This window comes from Mixophyes fleayi, chromosome 12, assembly GCF_038048845.1.
Source record: "Mixophyes fleayi isolate aMixFle1 chromosome 12, aMixFle1.hap1, whole genome shotgun sequence".
NCBI classification, from domain to species: domain Eukaryota; kingdom Metazoa; phylum Chordata; class Amphibia; order Anura; family Limnodynastidae; genus Mixophyes; species Mixophyes fleayi.
Window position 1 is genome coordinate 24,235,333 of NC_134413.1, and position 13,456 is coordinate 24,248,788.

Consider the following 13,456-nt stretch of genomic DNA (forward strand, 5'->3'; position numbering starts at 1 on the left):
CCCATTAGTATATATCAATAGTTCTTCATTACTGGATCAGCTAATATACGTGAAATAAGTGTAGAGTTTAAACTGAACATTGGACACATTGATAGGCTTGCAGTCTCCCAATTAACATAAATAATCAGATTGATACTTCACACACAAGGAAATAATCAGTGAAGCCGCAATTAGCATAGTCACCATGTAGCGTTTAAAGATTTTGTCCTATATCAGCACAGTTTTACACTTCGTATAAAAGCTGTGGGTTGTGGCTGTTGCTGTTTGCAGACAAAGAAAAACTATCACACTGTACTTTTTAACAAGAAAGCGGTTGAATGTCACCTTCTTGTTTCACATAAGAATAATCATTTTTTTTGGTCACTTGTCCTTTAAACATGCAGTGTCTATAAAATATTATTGCAAACTAGACTAGGCCCTACCCCAAAATGCATGATGATCCAGAGACTACATGTCAGACAAAACGACTTGTTATTGGCAATTGCTCAGACATGGCTTAACCAGGTGGGATTAACAATTAGTCAAACCATTTAATAAAGCCGCAATACTCATACTGCACTCTGTATTCTGGCTTGCTTAACTGCATTTATTTATATTAGCTATGTTGATACTGTTTAAGAAACACATCTGATAATAAATTTATTTGCAATATTTCACCACGTAGGAAGTTTGATACATTAATGGAAGAGCATGTATGATATAGACAATGTTACATAAAATCAATAGAATTCATTTTAATCGTGGAGGTAAAATCAGTGTTCTTACATTTAGGGACGGTGAGGCAGCAACTCTCCCTGCTGCTACAATGAAGTCCATGATCAGGAGGGTGGCACCCGGGAGTCCCAGCGAAAAAAACTGGGGTGAGCAGTGCTTGATAATGGTGTTGACTATATCCTATGAGGATGACAAGCACTCAATGTTACAAAGTAAAAACTTTTGTCTTTTCTCGGACGCTATATAGTAACTATAGAACATGAGAAGTTTATACTTTTTCAAGCGCCCTGTTTTACAGCTGTGAAACATAAGCCAACGTCTGCATCTTCGTTCAGCTGAAGGAGAAATCTCAATTTTGCTAATAATTTTAGCATAGAGAAGTTAAAACTAAGTTGATCCCTTTTTCCCTGCTTTTGTTGTTAAAAGAGATGATCCCACCCAAATACAATATATATTGTGAAACCCCCCAATACCAGACCGGCAGAGGTTAGATGCCTTTGACCTCTGCACTTTGGGAGACAATACACCTCAGCCGTACACGGACAGCTAATACTCCTGCTGCAATTGGTAGGAGAGTATTGACATTTAGCTCTTCACAAACATAGAGTCTTGTTATGTATCAAATTCACCGACCAATCAGTGTACAGCACAGTAGCACAAACATTTAAAATTCACTAGGCTCCTTCAACCTTTTACTATAGTTGTATGTGATACAGACTGTATAAGGAGTACCTGGTCAGTATGGAGCAAACCACAGTGCATAATATTGTAAAAGTGCGTTAAAAAGTCTCGGTTTGGAGACACATCCTGTCTTCTTTTCATAATTTTGCAGATCAGCTTGTAAGCGTGTAGTTTTCCTTGCTTGTATTTGTCTGGCAACGTTGTGGCCTGCAATACAGGATGTTTTAGTATTTTCACGCCTCCTAAAAACACACCACTAGCACAATATTAAAAATATAAATAAATGTTGATGTTGATGATGAAAGCAAATAGAAGGTTTGCCCTTTGAATTTTAAAGCACAGTAAAATGATGTAATAAATATACTATTTCTTGAGAACATTATACACTGCCCTACAGTGACTAGGTCTCCCTCACCCTGTACTGCGCAAAAACATTGCTAGTTACAGCATTGGCACAGTGCCCCATTTTTTAAAAGGTAAGGGAAAAAAAACAGATTTAAAATTAAACTGCTAACCGTGGTGATCTAATGAGGAATTAGACGTTCTTTGTAGTCTGACTGTCTTATCCATTCCCGAGTTCATGGAAAGCAAGAAGGCAGACATTCATAGTAGCTTCGCATGTACCCTACAGGAGTGAGAGTATAGAAGGATCTGGGGGTGGAAGGGCAACTTCCCCCAGGGTCCCATGTGAAAACAATTCTTGTGATAAAGGGTTAGATCATACTTGCCAACTCTCCCGGAATGTCCGGGAGAGTCCCGCATTTTGGGTGAGTCTCACGGACTCACGGGAGAGTATAGCAATCTCCCGAATCTGCCCACTTCCTAGTGAAATGGGCAGAATTTGGTCCAAAATTCCGCAATTCTCCGGGAATCGCTCAACTGTATAAAATGACGCGTTTGCGTCATTACGTCACCGGGGGCGGGTCCAAAATGATGCAATTTTGGCCCCCCGCCCCCCTTCCCCGGGTAGGCTCCCGGAAGCCAACTTCAGAAAGTTGGTAAGTATGGGTTAGATTACTTGAAGAGACAGGGGCCTGGCGTACCCACATTTTATAAAAATGGACTGGAAACCTAAGTAAAGTGTTTATCAGCTCTTTTTCAAAAATATTTCACAATGCACTGAGTAAAGTCATTAACCCCCTCTATTTAGTATGTAGTTGTTAGGTACAACTCCTAATAGTGAATAGAGGAGTTATTAATATAATTAACAAATAATGATGGAAGAAACAGAAGATGTGTATAGCCAGGGCATTCACAACTAAATTTTTACCCAGTTTATGAATTATAAAATATGCATTTCTGCTTTATTGATCAACCTTAAAATTGGAGATTTCCAAAACTTCTACTCCACTAGCGAAATATTTAAAATGAGAAATTTGAAAACATTAAACATTGGATTAAGGAACCACTGTTAAAATAGCAGACTATTACCGCCAAGCCACGTCACTACTCTCGTTGGAATATATCATAATTGCTTTTCCACATTATCATGGTATGTCGGAATATTTAACAATAAAGATGCTTTCAATCTTTTCTTTCCGTGATCTAAGACCAATAGAATTCATCGGGAAGATATGTCTTCATATTTCTTATATGCAATTACATCCACATAATTTGTTACTCAAGCAGAGAGCCTTAATAAGCTTATCCTTAGTGCTGTCAAATGACAGTTAATTCAAGTTTATCTCATAACATTTTGCAATCAGAAAACACAACTATTTTTTATCTTTATTTTTAGCACCCTTTTATTCCAGTTTGGCTACTACTTAATAATCATTTCTAGACTGCAAATTCTTATTATATGCAGCAATATCATGACTACAATAGCAAACAACACTGAAACGTTCCACGACTGAGAAGTAGAAATGGAGCACAAGGAAATATCACAAGAATATCGAGTGAATACACAGAAACAGTAGTTATTGAAAGATGACTGCTACTCCGACAGCAGCTCAACAACAAGACTGGCTAACTAGTAGTCATAAAACAGTTCAATGCTTTTTCTGATCCCCATCTCTCTGACCCCCAACTAACGTCATGATTTTACTGTGACTTTTTATTTTAACTAGTAATCGGCTCACGAGCAAATGCCTTTACACATTGCTGATAAAAAAAAATATACAAATAATTAGAATCATTAGAAACAGCATTAAAGTTTTATGAGGTTTACCTTAAAGAGCCACGGGGTGAGAATCCTCAGGGGTGGGATAAGTATAGGTGGGGGAGGAGAATAAAGATTATCCAAAGAGATTCCCAAATTGTCTCGAATCTGGAGGATGAAAAAAATTAAAACACACTGAAAACAGCTAAAGCGCACATCACATAAATTGTCCCGAAATTTTTCTGTTTAGGGTTACAGGTTTTTGTCTTTGATCCTCCAATTCTATAAAGAAGAATCAGTTGGCCGCGATGTCTGGCTGCACACATTGTCGGCCATTACTGTAAGGATTCTCTGCTAATTTTTTCCTCGCATCTCTGAAAAATGAGCGGAGATTCCAACCTCAACAACGCTGCGATGCGTCTCCGTGGACTGTTCCAGAGACGCATGGCGCCGAATTGAATTCCCCTGATAAATCATATATCATAAAACAATGATGCCCTGTGGACAGGTTAACATAAGCGGTGAGACTGCTAGAACGACTTTACCAGGTATTAGCGCTCAAACATAACATTTAAAGTATCTCATAAACCGGCTCTAATTTTACTCTATAGTATTGGATTTTTTATTAAATAGAATTCTAACTTCTATATGTAAGAACATAAACCTTATAAGGAGTAAATACCTTGGCTAGGTTCTGCCACAGCTCACACAAGTAATCAAACACCTGAGCGTGGATTTCAGGATTGCTGATGTTATTGACATCTCCCAGAATCCCCAGCATTCTCCTCCACATGACGGTGGAGACGTCGGCATGCCAACCCGTGAGCGTACCGCCTGCCATCACACTGCAGCTTTCTAATGGGAATTCACAGGGCTCTGCTTAAAGGAAATTAGCATGATTGGACTGCTGAAGTTTACATAGACAAAATCAAAGAATGCTTCCATTAAACAAAGACTTCACACAAAGCAATATTGCTGATTTTTGGGATTTTTCTGAAAGGTGTACAATCTTTCCCCCTCCAAAATCCTTGTGTGCATCAGAGGCATCCTGGAATTAATATGAAATACACAACAAAAAAATAGGAATGAAACCAACAAACAACTATGAGCATAGTCAAAAAGACTCGACTCAGCAGCCTATTAAGAACATTTTAAACAAAAAATAATGCAGGTGGCCCGGTGACCCAGCCCAAGGGAGCCCGCTATGGGTCCGGCCCGGGGGACAGATTATTATTATTATTATTATCATTTATTTGTTAGGCGCCACAAGGTTTCCGCAGCGCCGTACATAATACAAACAGGAGACCATACAGGGTGACATAGTACACAGCAATAAACACAAAGTACCAATACTTCAGAACTCCGGGCAGACATATGAGTGAAGATGGAGTAGAAGAACAGGTATGGAGACAGGAGGGGAGAGGGGCCCTGCTCATACGAGCTCACATCCTAAGGGAGGGTGGACAAACAGGTACAGGAGGGAGCCATTAAAGTAAGGGAGAGAAGGGTGGGGCTGGTGGAGAGAGGGGAGAACAAGAGAAGGATGTTTGCGAAGGTGCAACGAGGTAAGGGTTAAGTGGATTGTTGGTAGGCTTTGAGGAACAGGTGAGTTTTGAGTGCCCGTTTGAAGGAGCACAGACTGGGTGAGAGACGGATGGAGCGAGGGAGGTCGTTCCAGTGGAGGGGAGCAGCTCGGGAGAAGTCTTGGATTCTGGAGTGGGAAGATGTGATCAGAGTAGAGGAGAGGCGACGGTCGTTGGCCGAGCGCAGGGAGCGGGCAGGGGTGTGAATGGTGAGGAGGTTGGAGATGTAGGGGGCAGTAGACTGGGAGAGGGCTTTGTAAGTGGTGGTGAGGAGCTTGAAAAGGATCCTGTAGGGGAAGGGGAGCCAGTGTAAGGCACGGTAGAGAGGGGAGGCGGAGGAGGAGCGGCGTGAGAGAAAGATGAGTCGGGCGGCCGCATTAAGAACAGAGCGAAGGGGGGCGAGGTGGGAGAGGGGGAGGCCAGTAAGGAGAAGGTTGCAGTAGTCGAGGCGGGAGATGATGAGAGCATGTATGATGGTTTTGGTGGCATCTTGTGAGAGGAAGGGCCGGATGCGGGCAATGTTACGCAGCTGGAAGCGGCAGGTTTGGGCTAGAGATTGGATGTGGGGGACAAAAGAGAGAGAGGAGTCAAGGGTGACACCCAGGCAGGGGGACAGATGCCCCCCTGGTCCTGCAAACACCTCAAACAAGCCTAAAGAACAACTGCACTACTGCATTATGTAAACACCTTACTTAAAATTTGTTTTTGGTATATTTGACATTATAGTTTAAGGGGAGAACTCATACAGTTGAAGAACAAAATAAAAATGTATAAAACAAACAAAAAAAAATACTGTTTGCAAATGAAAACCTAAAGTTTTAAAGTTAAATAACCATAAATCTAGAATAGTAATTAACATATTGATTTACCTATATCCTCTGGTGTTTGCAGAACCGAATGTTGAAGCTTTTCATGCAGCTCTACCTGTTCAGATGTTAGAGCAGCAGGAGATGGCGTTTGGGAGCGTGAACCATAACCAGACAGGGCAGGAGATGCATTTTCAGAGCCTGGGTTTAAAAAAAAAAAAAAAAAAAAAAATAGAGTTGGGTAATGAGAATAGATTTAACAACAACGTGCTGTATATTGTATGAGCTGTATATTCACTCATTTCAATACTAAGGACCACACAATAAGAGAAACCATACATGTAATCTCCCAGATGTCTCAAAACTGATTAGTATTAAAATGTCAGCGAACCCAAGATAACAAATGTTGTTTCCAACAAAATTTGATTTGAAAAACTTCCCCAGCTGTGACAGGACCAATAAACAAATGTTTTAACAACCCAAAAGATCCTGGAGGGAGCAAGGGAGCAGGCATTGGTGTGGGAAGAGAGTACTTTGGAAGATAGGAATTCAGGTTATAAGTGACTTTTTAATTAATTTAATCCAAGCTAATGTTCCCTGCAGTAAATTTATATATATATATATATATATATATATATATATATATATATATATATATATATATATATATATATATATATATACACACATACAAGTTAACCCGTGCATGATACTCATGCATTCTAGTCAAATCAAGCTACTTAAGATGTTAAAAAGGTTCTTGTCATGCATTTGGGCCATAGCCCAGGCCTCAACCACCAACCACTCCCCACTGTCACCCCCGGCAACCACTCCCCACTGTCACGCCCGGCAACCACCAACCACTCCCCACTGTCACCCCCGGCAACCACCAACCACTCCCCACTGTCACCCCCGGCAACCACCAACCACTCCCAACTGTCACTTCTCCTTCAAGAAATATATATATATTTTTTTAAAATCTTTATAAACACTTTTAACAATTAACAAATTAAATTAACAAATTAAAAACATCTTAGTATACCAAATTTCAGCCCTTTCTGAATTTTTTTCTCAACACACACACTATGAATTTAGTAGGTCAGTGTATAACTCCGCCCAGCAGGTGGCGCTGCAGCTTGGTTTTATTTTTTCCACACACACACAGACAGACAGACTAACACACGCCACTAGACATTTATATTATATATATATCTAAAGACAGTGATGGAAGTGGTGGTGTATGCGTTACCACTTCTACTGCCTTCATTGCAAAACTATCAAATTTCATTCACCTACATTTCCTTTACATTTTTCATACCGCTGCTTCTAAATTTCCACTTTGACTACGACGATAGATAGATAGATAAGAGAGATGTGCATAACAACCCCCTTCTAGCATCTAAAAGAACGCTTGCTACAGGATTTTAAATCTAGTATCACAAACGTGTGGCTGAACTGGATGGGGATTGTCCATCTGGCACTTGAGCCAAGTGGCCAGAGCCCTTTTACATTACACTGGCACCTGTTCGTGCAGTCTGAAGATGTCCACACATGCAGGCTGATTGTGGTCATCTTCCAACCACATTAATAAATGTGATTGATAACGATTATGTTGATTTCAGGCATCGGGCTTGTTGTGGGACCACACGGTCGTTTCGGACTCATACAGCTGCGTATGTGGCCAGCTTAAGAATAAACCCAATATGTTTGGCATCTGAGATTCTTATAGGCTTATGGAATGTTTTCATATTATATCACAATAGCAATGAAACACAGCGATTCAGAATACCTGCTGGGACCAACACATCTGCACACAAGGCCTGCTGGTTGAGGCTGCTGGTTTCCGAGTCAATGTGCAGTGTCGTCAGACTGACAACTTCCTGTTCATCTGTGCTAAGTTGTACAGACACTGTATCTGTGTCTGTGGTGAGAGGGACTGCCGAATCATTGCCAAATGGGAAACCAGCTAAAAAAATAGGAAAAATGTATGAGCTGCAGGAAGTAGTATTTTACTATCAGTGTACAGGTGTAAAATTGCTACAGTCTGTAATATGTTTGATTGAGGTTATCCTTATAATAAACTATGCAGAAACTACAACAATCCACATAACATGATCACTGGACATGAACATAATGCAATTCTGTAATACTCTGTAAAGATATTGGAGAATACACCTACATGACCTAACTTGACCTCATCACTAGACACAATAATAATACAATTCTATTGCACTGTATACAGACATGGGGCACACCTACCATAGCACATTATTATAATACAACTGCACTTGTCCAAGGCACGTCTGTATAGACTACTGCAATGAATTACTATAGCAATGACTTGCTATGTATGATGGACAGATGTAGTACCCGTCTTCTAAGGCCAGGCAATTATATATTATATTGTACCTCATTATATGCAGGTCCTACACTGACCTATATGCTTCAAATACAATTAAAATGTAGATAAATCAGATACACTAACCTCCCAGGTATAGAGGACAACTAGCACGGGCTGACTTGTGAGCCACACCCAAAAAGGCCTTATATAGGCCTGAAAGATAGCTAAGATACAAGGCAATATTTTGAAACGCAATCAGAAGAAATAAATCTGCGCTCAGTTAATTCCATATTATACATGGTACCAGCTGCTATATCCTGTTTACCGGGATATAATAATAAATAGTAACTAAATAGTGCCAACAAGAGGCCAAATACAAAATGATCGACTTGCTTGATTAGCTTTACCAAATACATTTACCGGCTCATGACAAGCCACAATAAATTGGTAGCAGGCTACAGGTTGTATATATACAGCCTCAAACAAAAAACTCTGCCTACTTTAACCTCTCTCTCCATCACGCCTAGACCTTGTTACATCTTGTGTGTGACACTTGTGTATGATATGTGTACACCGCCAAAAATGTGCACACAGAATGAAGGTTACCCCCCCAAAAAAATAGACTACAGCCCCCCAATGAAACCCCATTCTCCCCCAATGCACCTGTACAGTGATGACATAACATAAGGGGGAAAACAATGTAAAACTAAGATATGCACCAATTGTTTAATTTTTTTTCATGAAAATCTGGGAATGTGAAACTTCTTATTAGAAGAATCATGGGAAAAGTATTTTTGCTTCCAATTGTAGCTCATGTGTTTTCTACATAAAGGATTAAAATATAAAAGAATATTTATTCTAATGTGCAAATAAAGACATACCTTTCCTAAAAAAAACATAATCTGAAAATTGGTGTGGCGATTATGTATTGAACCCAATCACTGATCATTACTTTCCCCTGACGATTCATGTATGTCCTTTTGTATTTTGTATGTAACAAGTGTGCTTTGCTAAATGACATGAGTTTGACCTGTGCGAGTGTCAAGAGTCTTTTGAAAGTAACCAGGCTAAATAATCTGACCAGCCAGAGGTGAGAAATCCTGCCCTTTGAGATGTCAGACTTATATCTCAAATAGATAACTCATTTCGAAAAACCATGTGTCATTCTGAGAAATGCTCTGACACTTGGAAAATTAATTTCCAAAGGTGGAGGTAAGAGGAATGTGAGAAAGGTTTAAATCAGCTCCCTTAACCAGTAACTTTGTTCATTCTAGGAGGAGACCTACTGTATCTAGGTTGGAGTGTGCCAGCTTTCCCAAAGTGTGCTCCTTTCACACCAAGTCTTAAACTAGTAAGTTAGTGACTCTGGTTTTATTTCCTATTAAAACTTATTTGTGCAACTTATTTTGTATGTCATGTTATTAACTGATAAGCCTTGGAAACATTTTTTGGATAAACTATACTCTATTGGACAGGGACTGATGCGAGTGCTTTCTCTGTACAGTGCTGCGGAATTAGTGGCGCTATATATAAAAATATTGACGATTTAATTTTGCAAATTTTCAGCAATTCTTTGTGAACTTGCGAAGCAAAGTGAGGCTCATGCAACACGTGTATGTGATTTAAGTGTAAAACATTAATAAGTGGTTTTGGGGAATGCAAGGACTACATAGTAAATCCTTTGTGGCGACAGAAAAGGTCAATTCCTTGGTAAGTAAGGTGACTCCAGTGACAGCCAGCTGTTTCAGATTGCTGTATCTGGGCATTCGTGACAGTTGTGTGGAAAAAAAAAAGAGCTATGCTCATGTAAATTGTAGAACTGCAAAATGCTGCCGTCTAAAATTTGTTTGGCATGTGTGGAAGTACCCTCCAAATGAAAGAGACAGAACACTAAAATTTTCCTTCTGTTTATGTTTAGTGGTTAAGTTACTCACCGTCAAACTTCCTACCATCATACTGAAATGCATTAAAGGAGTCTGAGTGGCTGTCTGAGCTGAGGAGTTCACTGCTTGCAGCACTTGCCGGAGAGGTCCACTCTGATGGAACACCAGGATCATCTACTGGGCGTGTTTGGCTAGGTTTGTTAAGTGGGTCTGGCAAGTCTTTGGGAACTTCTAGACTACCAGGGCTGCTACCTCTGCGTGTTAAAGTCTGGAAAACAAACAAAACATAAAACTATAACAGCTTCAGCCCAATCACGTCATTGAAGGAAAGAGACTACTCAATACTCTGAACCGGTAAATATGCAATTAGAAATATCTGTATCTATAAAGGTTTTAACATAAAGAGTAATGTGCCCTCTGAAGATTATATGGATATTATATGTCACAAAAGTGTTCCATGACCATATAAAGGCAAGAGGTTGCAGGGTGAGCACTCTTATACAGGTCCCAAACAGGCCAGCCATCAGGGGCGTAAGGCCAGTACAACTGTAAGAGGCCTGGACAGACAACTCTGTCTGTCTGGGCCCCATAGTCTGACCGACCACCTATCTGTCCATAGCGATGCTGTGGTTCCCAGCACCGATAGGCCAAGAGCGCATGGCACGATGACGTCATCACTGTGTGCTGCGCTCCCAGTCTATCAGAGACCAAGAGCAACAGCATCGCTTCCAGAATGTAAGTTAACTGAGCATGTACCGTGATGAGGAAGTGGTGTGGGGAAAGACATGTACCGTGATGAGGGAGTAGTTTGTGGGGGGAGGCATGTACCGTGATGAGGGAGTGGTGCGGGGGAAGGCATGTACCGTGATGAGGGAGTGGTGCGGGGGGAGGCATGTACCGTGATGAGGGAATGGTGTGGGGGGAGGCATGTACCGTGATGAGGGAGTGGTGAGAGAGGCATGTACCGTGACGAGGGAGTGGTGAGAGAGGCATGTACCGTGACGAGGGAGTGGTGAGAGAGGCATGTACCGTGACGAGGGAGTGGTGAGAGAGCCATGTACCGTGACGAGGGAGTGGTGAGAGAGGCATGTACCGTGACAAGGGAGTGGTGAGAGAGGCATGTACCGTGACGAGGGAGTGGTGAGAGAGCCATGTACCGTGACGAGGGAGTGGTGAGAGAGCCATGTACCGTGACGAGGGAGTGGTGAGAGAGCCATGTACCGTGATGAGGGAGTGGTGAGAGAGGCATGTACCGTGATGAGGGCGTGGTGAGAGAGCCATGTACCGTGATGAGGGAGTGGTGAGAGAGCCATGTACCGTGACGAGGGAGTGGTGAGAGAGGCATGTACCGTGACGAGGGCGTGGTGAGAGAGCCATGTACCGTGATGAGGGAGTGGTGAGAGAGCCATGTACCGTGATGAGGGAGTGGTGAGAGAGCCATGTACCGTGATGAGGGAGTGGTGAGAGAGCCATGTACCGTGATGAGGGAGTGGTGAGAGAGCCATGTACCGTGATGAGGGAGTGGTGAGAGGCATGTACCGTGATGAGGGAGTGGTGAGAGAGCCATGTACCGTGATGAGGGAGTGGTGAGAGAGCCATGTACCGTGATGAGGGAGTGGTGAGAGAGCCATGTACCGTGATGAGGGAGTGGTGAGAGAGCCATGTACCGTGATGAGGGAGTGGTGAGAGAGCCATGTACCGTGATGAGGGAGTGGTGAGAGAGCCATGTACCGTGATGAGGGAGTGGTGAGAGAGCCATGTACCGTGATGAGGGAGTGGTGAGAGAGCCATGTACCGTGATGAGGGAGTGATGAGAGAGCCATGTACCGTGATGAGGGCGTGGTGAGAGAGCCATGTACCGTGATGAGGGAGTGGTGAGAGAGCCATGTACCGTGACGAGGGAGTGGTGAGAGAGGCATGTACCGTGATGAGGGAGTGGTGAGAGAGGCATGTACCATGATGAGGGAGTGGTGAGAGAGGCATGTACTGTGATGAGGGAGTGGGAGCCATGTACCGTGATGAGGGAGTGATGAGAGAGCCATGTACCTTGATGAGGGAGTGGTGAGAGAGGCATGTACCATGATGAGGGAGTGGTGAGAGAGGCATGTACCATGATGAGGGAGTGGTGAGAGAGGCATGTACCGTGATGAGGGAGTGGTGAGAGAGCCATGTACCATGATGAGGGAGTGGTGAGAGAGCCATGTACCGTGACGAGGGAGTGGTGAGAGAGGCATGTACCGTGATGAGGGCGTGGTGAGAGAGCCATGTACCGTGATGAGGGAGTGGTGAGAGAGCCATGTACCGTGATGAGGGAGTGGTGAGAGAGCCATGTACCGTGATGAGGGAGTGGTGAGAGAGCCATGTACCGTGATGAGGGAGTGGTGAGAGAGCCATGTACCGTGATGAGGGAGTGGTGAGAGAGGCATGTACCATGATGAGGGAGTGGTGAGAGAGGCATGTACCTTGATGAGGGAGTGGTGAGAGAGGCATGTACCGTGATGAGGGAGTGGTGAGAGAGCCATGTACCGTGATGAGGGAGTGGTGAGAGAGCCATGTACCTTGATGAGGGAGTGGTGAGAGAGGCATGTACCATGATGAGGGAGTGGTGAGAGAGGCATGTACCATGATGAGGGAGTGGTGAGAGAGGCATGTACCGTGATGAGGGAGTGGTGAGAGAGGCATGTACCGTGATGAGGGAGTGGTGAGAGAGGCATGTACCGTGATGAGGGAGTGGTGAGAGAGGCATGTACCATGATGAGGGAGTGGTGAGAGAGGCATGTACTGTGATGAGGGAGTGGTGGGGGAGGCATGTACCATGATGAGGGAGTGGTGAGAGAGGCATGTACTGTGATGAGGGAGTGGTGGGGGAGGCATGTACCATGATGAGGGAGTGGTGAGAGAGCCATGTACCGTGATGAGGGAGTGGTGAGAGAGGCATGTACCATGATGAGGGAGTGGTGGGGGAGGCATGTACCGTGATGAGGGATGGAAGGGGGCCCTGCCAGATTAAACTAGTACTGGGCCCCACAGATTCTGATGGCAGCCCTGGTCACAAATATAGGAGACTACAAATATCTGTAATGCAGCAGGAGCAGCATTATTATTGCAGACACATTTTCCTAACGAACTATAAAGTGATGTCACCAGAACTCACCATTTGACTTCTGCTTCAGAAAGGGTAGAAAATATCAGGTGCATGACTAACTGATCCCCAGAAATCTTTTAATATTCAATAAATATAAATACAATTCCAACACCAAATATTGTAGATTTATATACCCTCTAAACTCACAAGGTAGAATTGGTCCATGGGCCAAGAACTTAATAATAATTACAATATTATGCAG

The 13,456-nt window shown here is 42.9% G+C and overlaps 1 protein-coding gene across 1 annotated transcript in view; it reads right to left on the bottom strand.

Moving 5' to 3' along the window:
- RALGAPA1 (Ral GTPase activating protein catalytic subunit alpha 1) overlaps positions 1 to 13,456 on the bottom strand; it is a 121,114-nt gene that overhangs the window by 66,247 nt on the left and 41,411 nt on the right. Inside the window, exons 19-25 of the mRNA XM_075192955.1 lie at positions 10,161 to 10,377; positions 7,675 to 7,851; positions 5,949 to 6,086; positions 4,179 to 4,375; positions 3,566 to 3,664; positions 1,447 to 1,602; positions 766 to 894 (exon numbers count right to left, since the gene is read on the bottom strand). Coding sequence (XP_075049056.1) covers positions 766 to 894; positions 1,447 to 1,602; positions 3,566 to 3,664; positions 4,179 to 4,375; positions 5,949 to 6,086; positions 7,675 to 7,851; positions 10,161 to 10,377 — 1,113 coding nt within the window. The remainder of the gene's footprint in view (positions 1 to 765; positions 895 to 1,446; positions 1,603 to 3,565; positions 3,665 to 4,178; positions 4,376 to 5,948; positions 6,087 to 7,674; positions 7,852 to 10,160; positions 10,378 to 13,456) is intronic.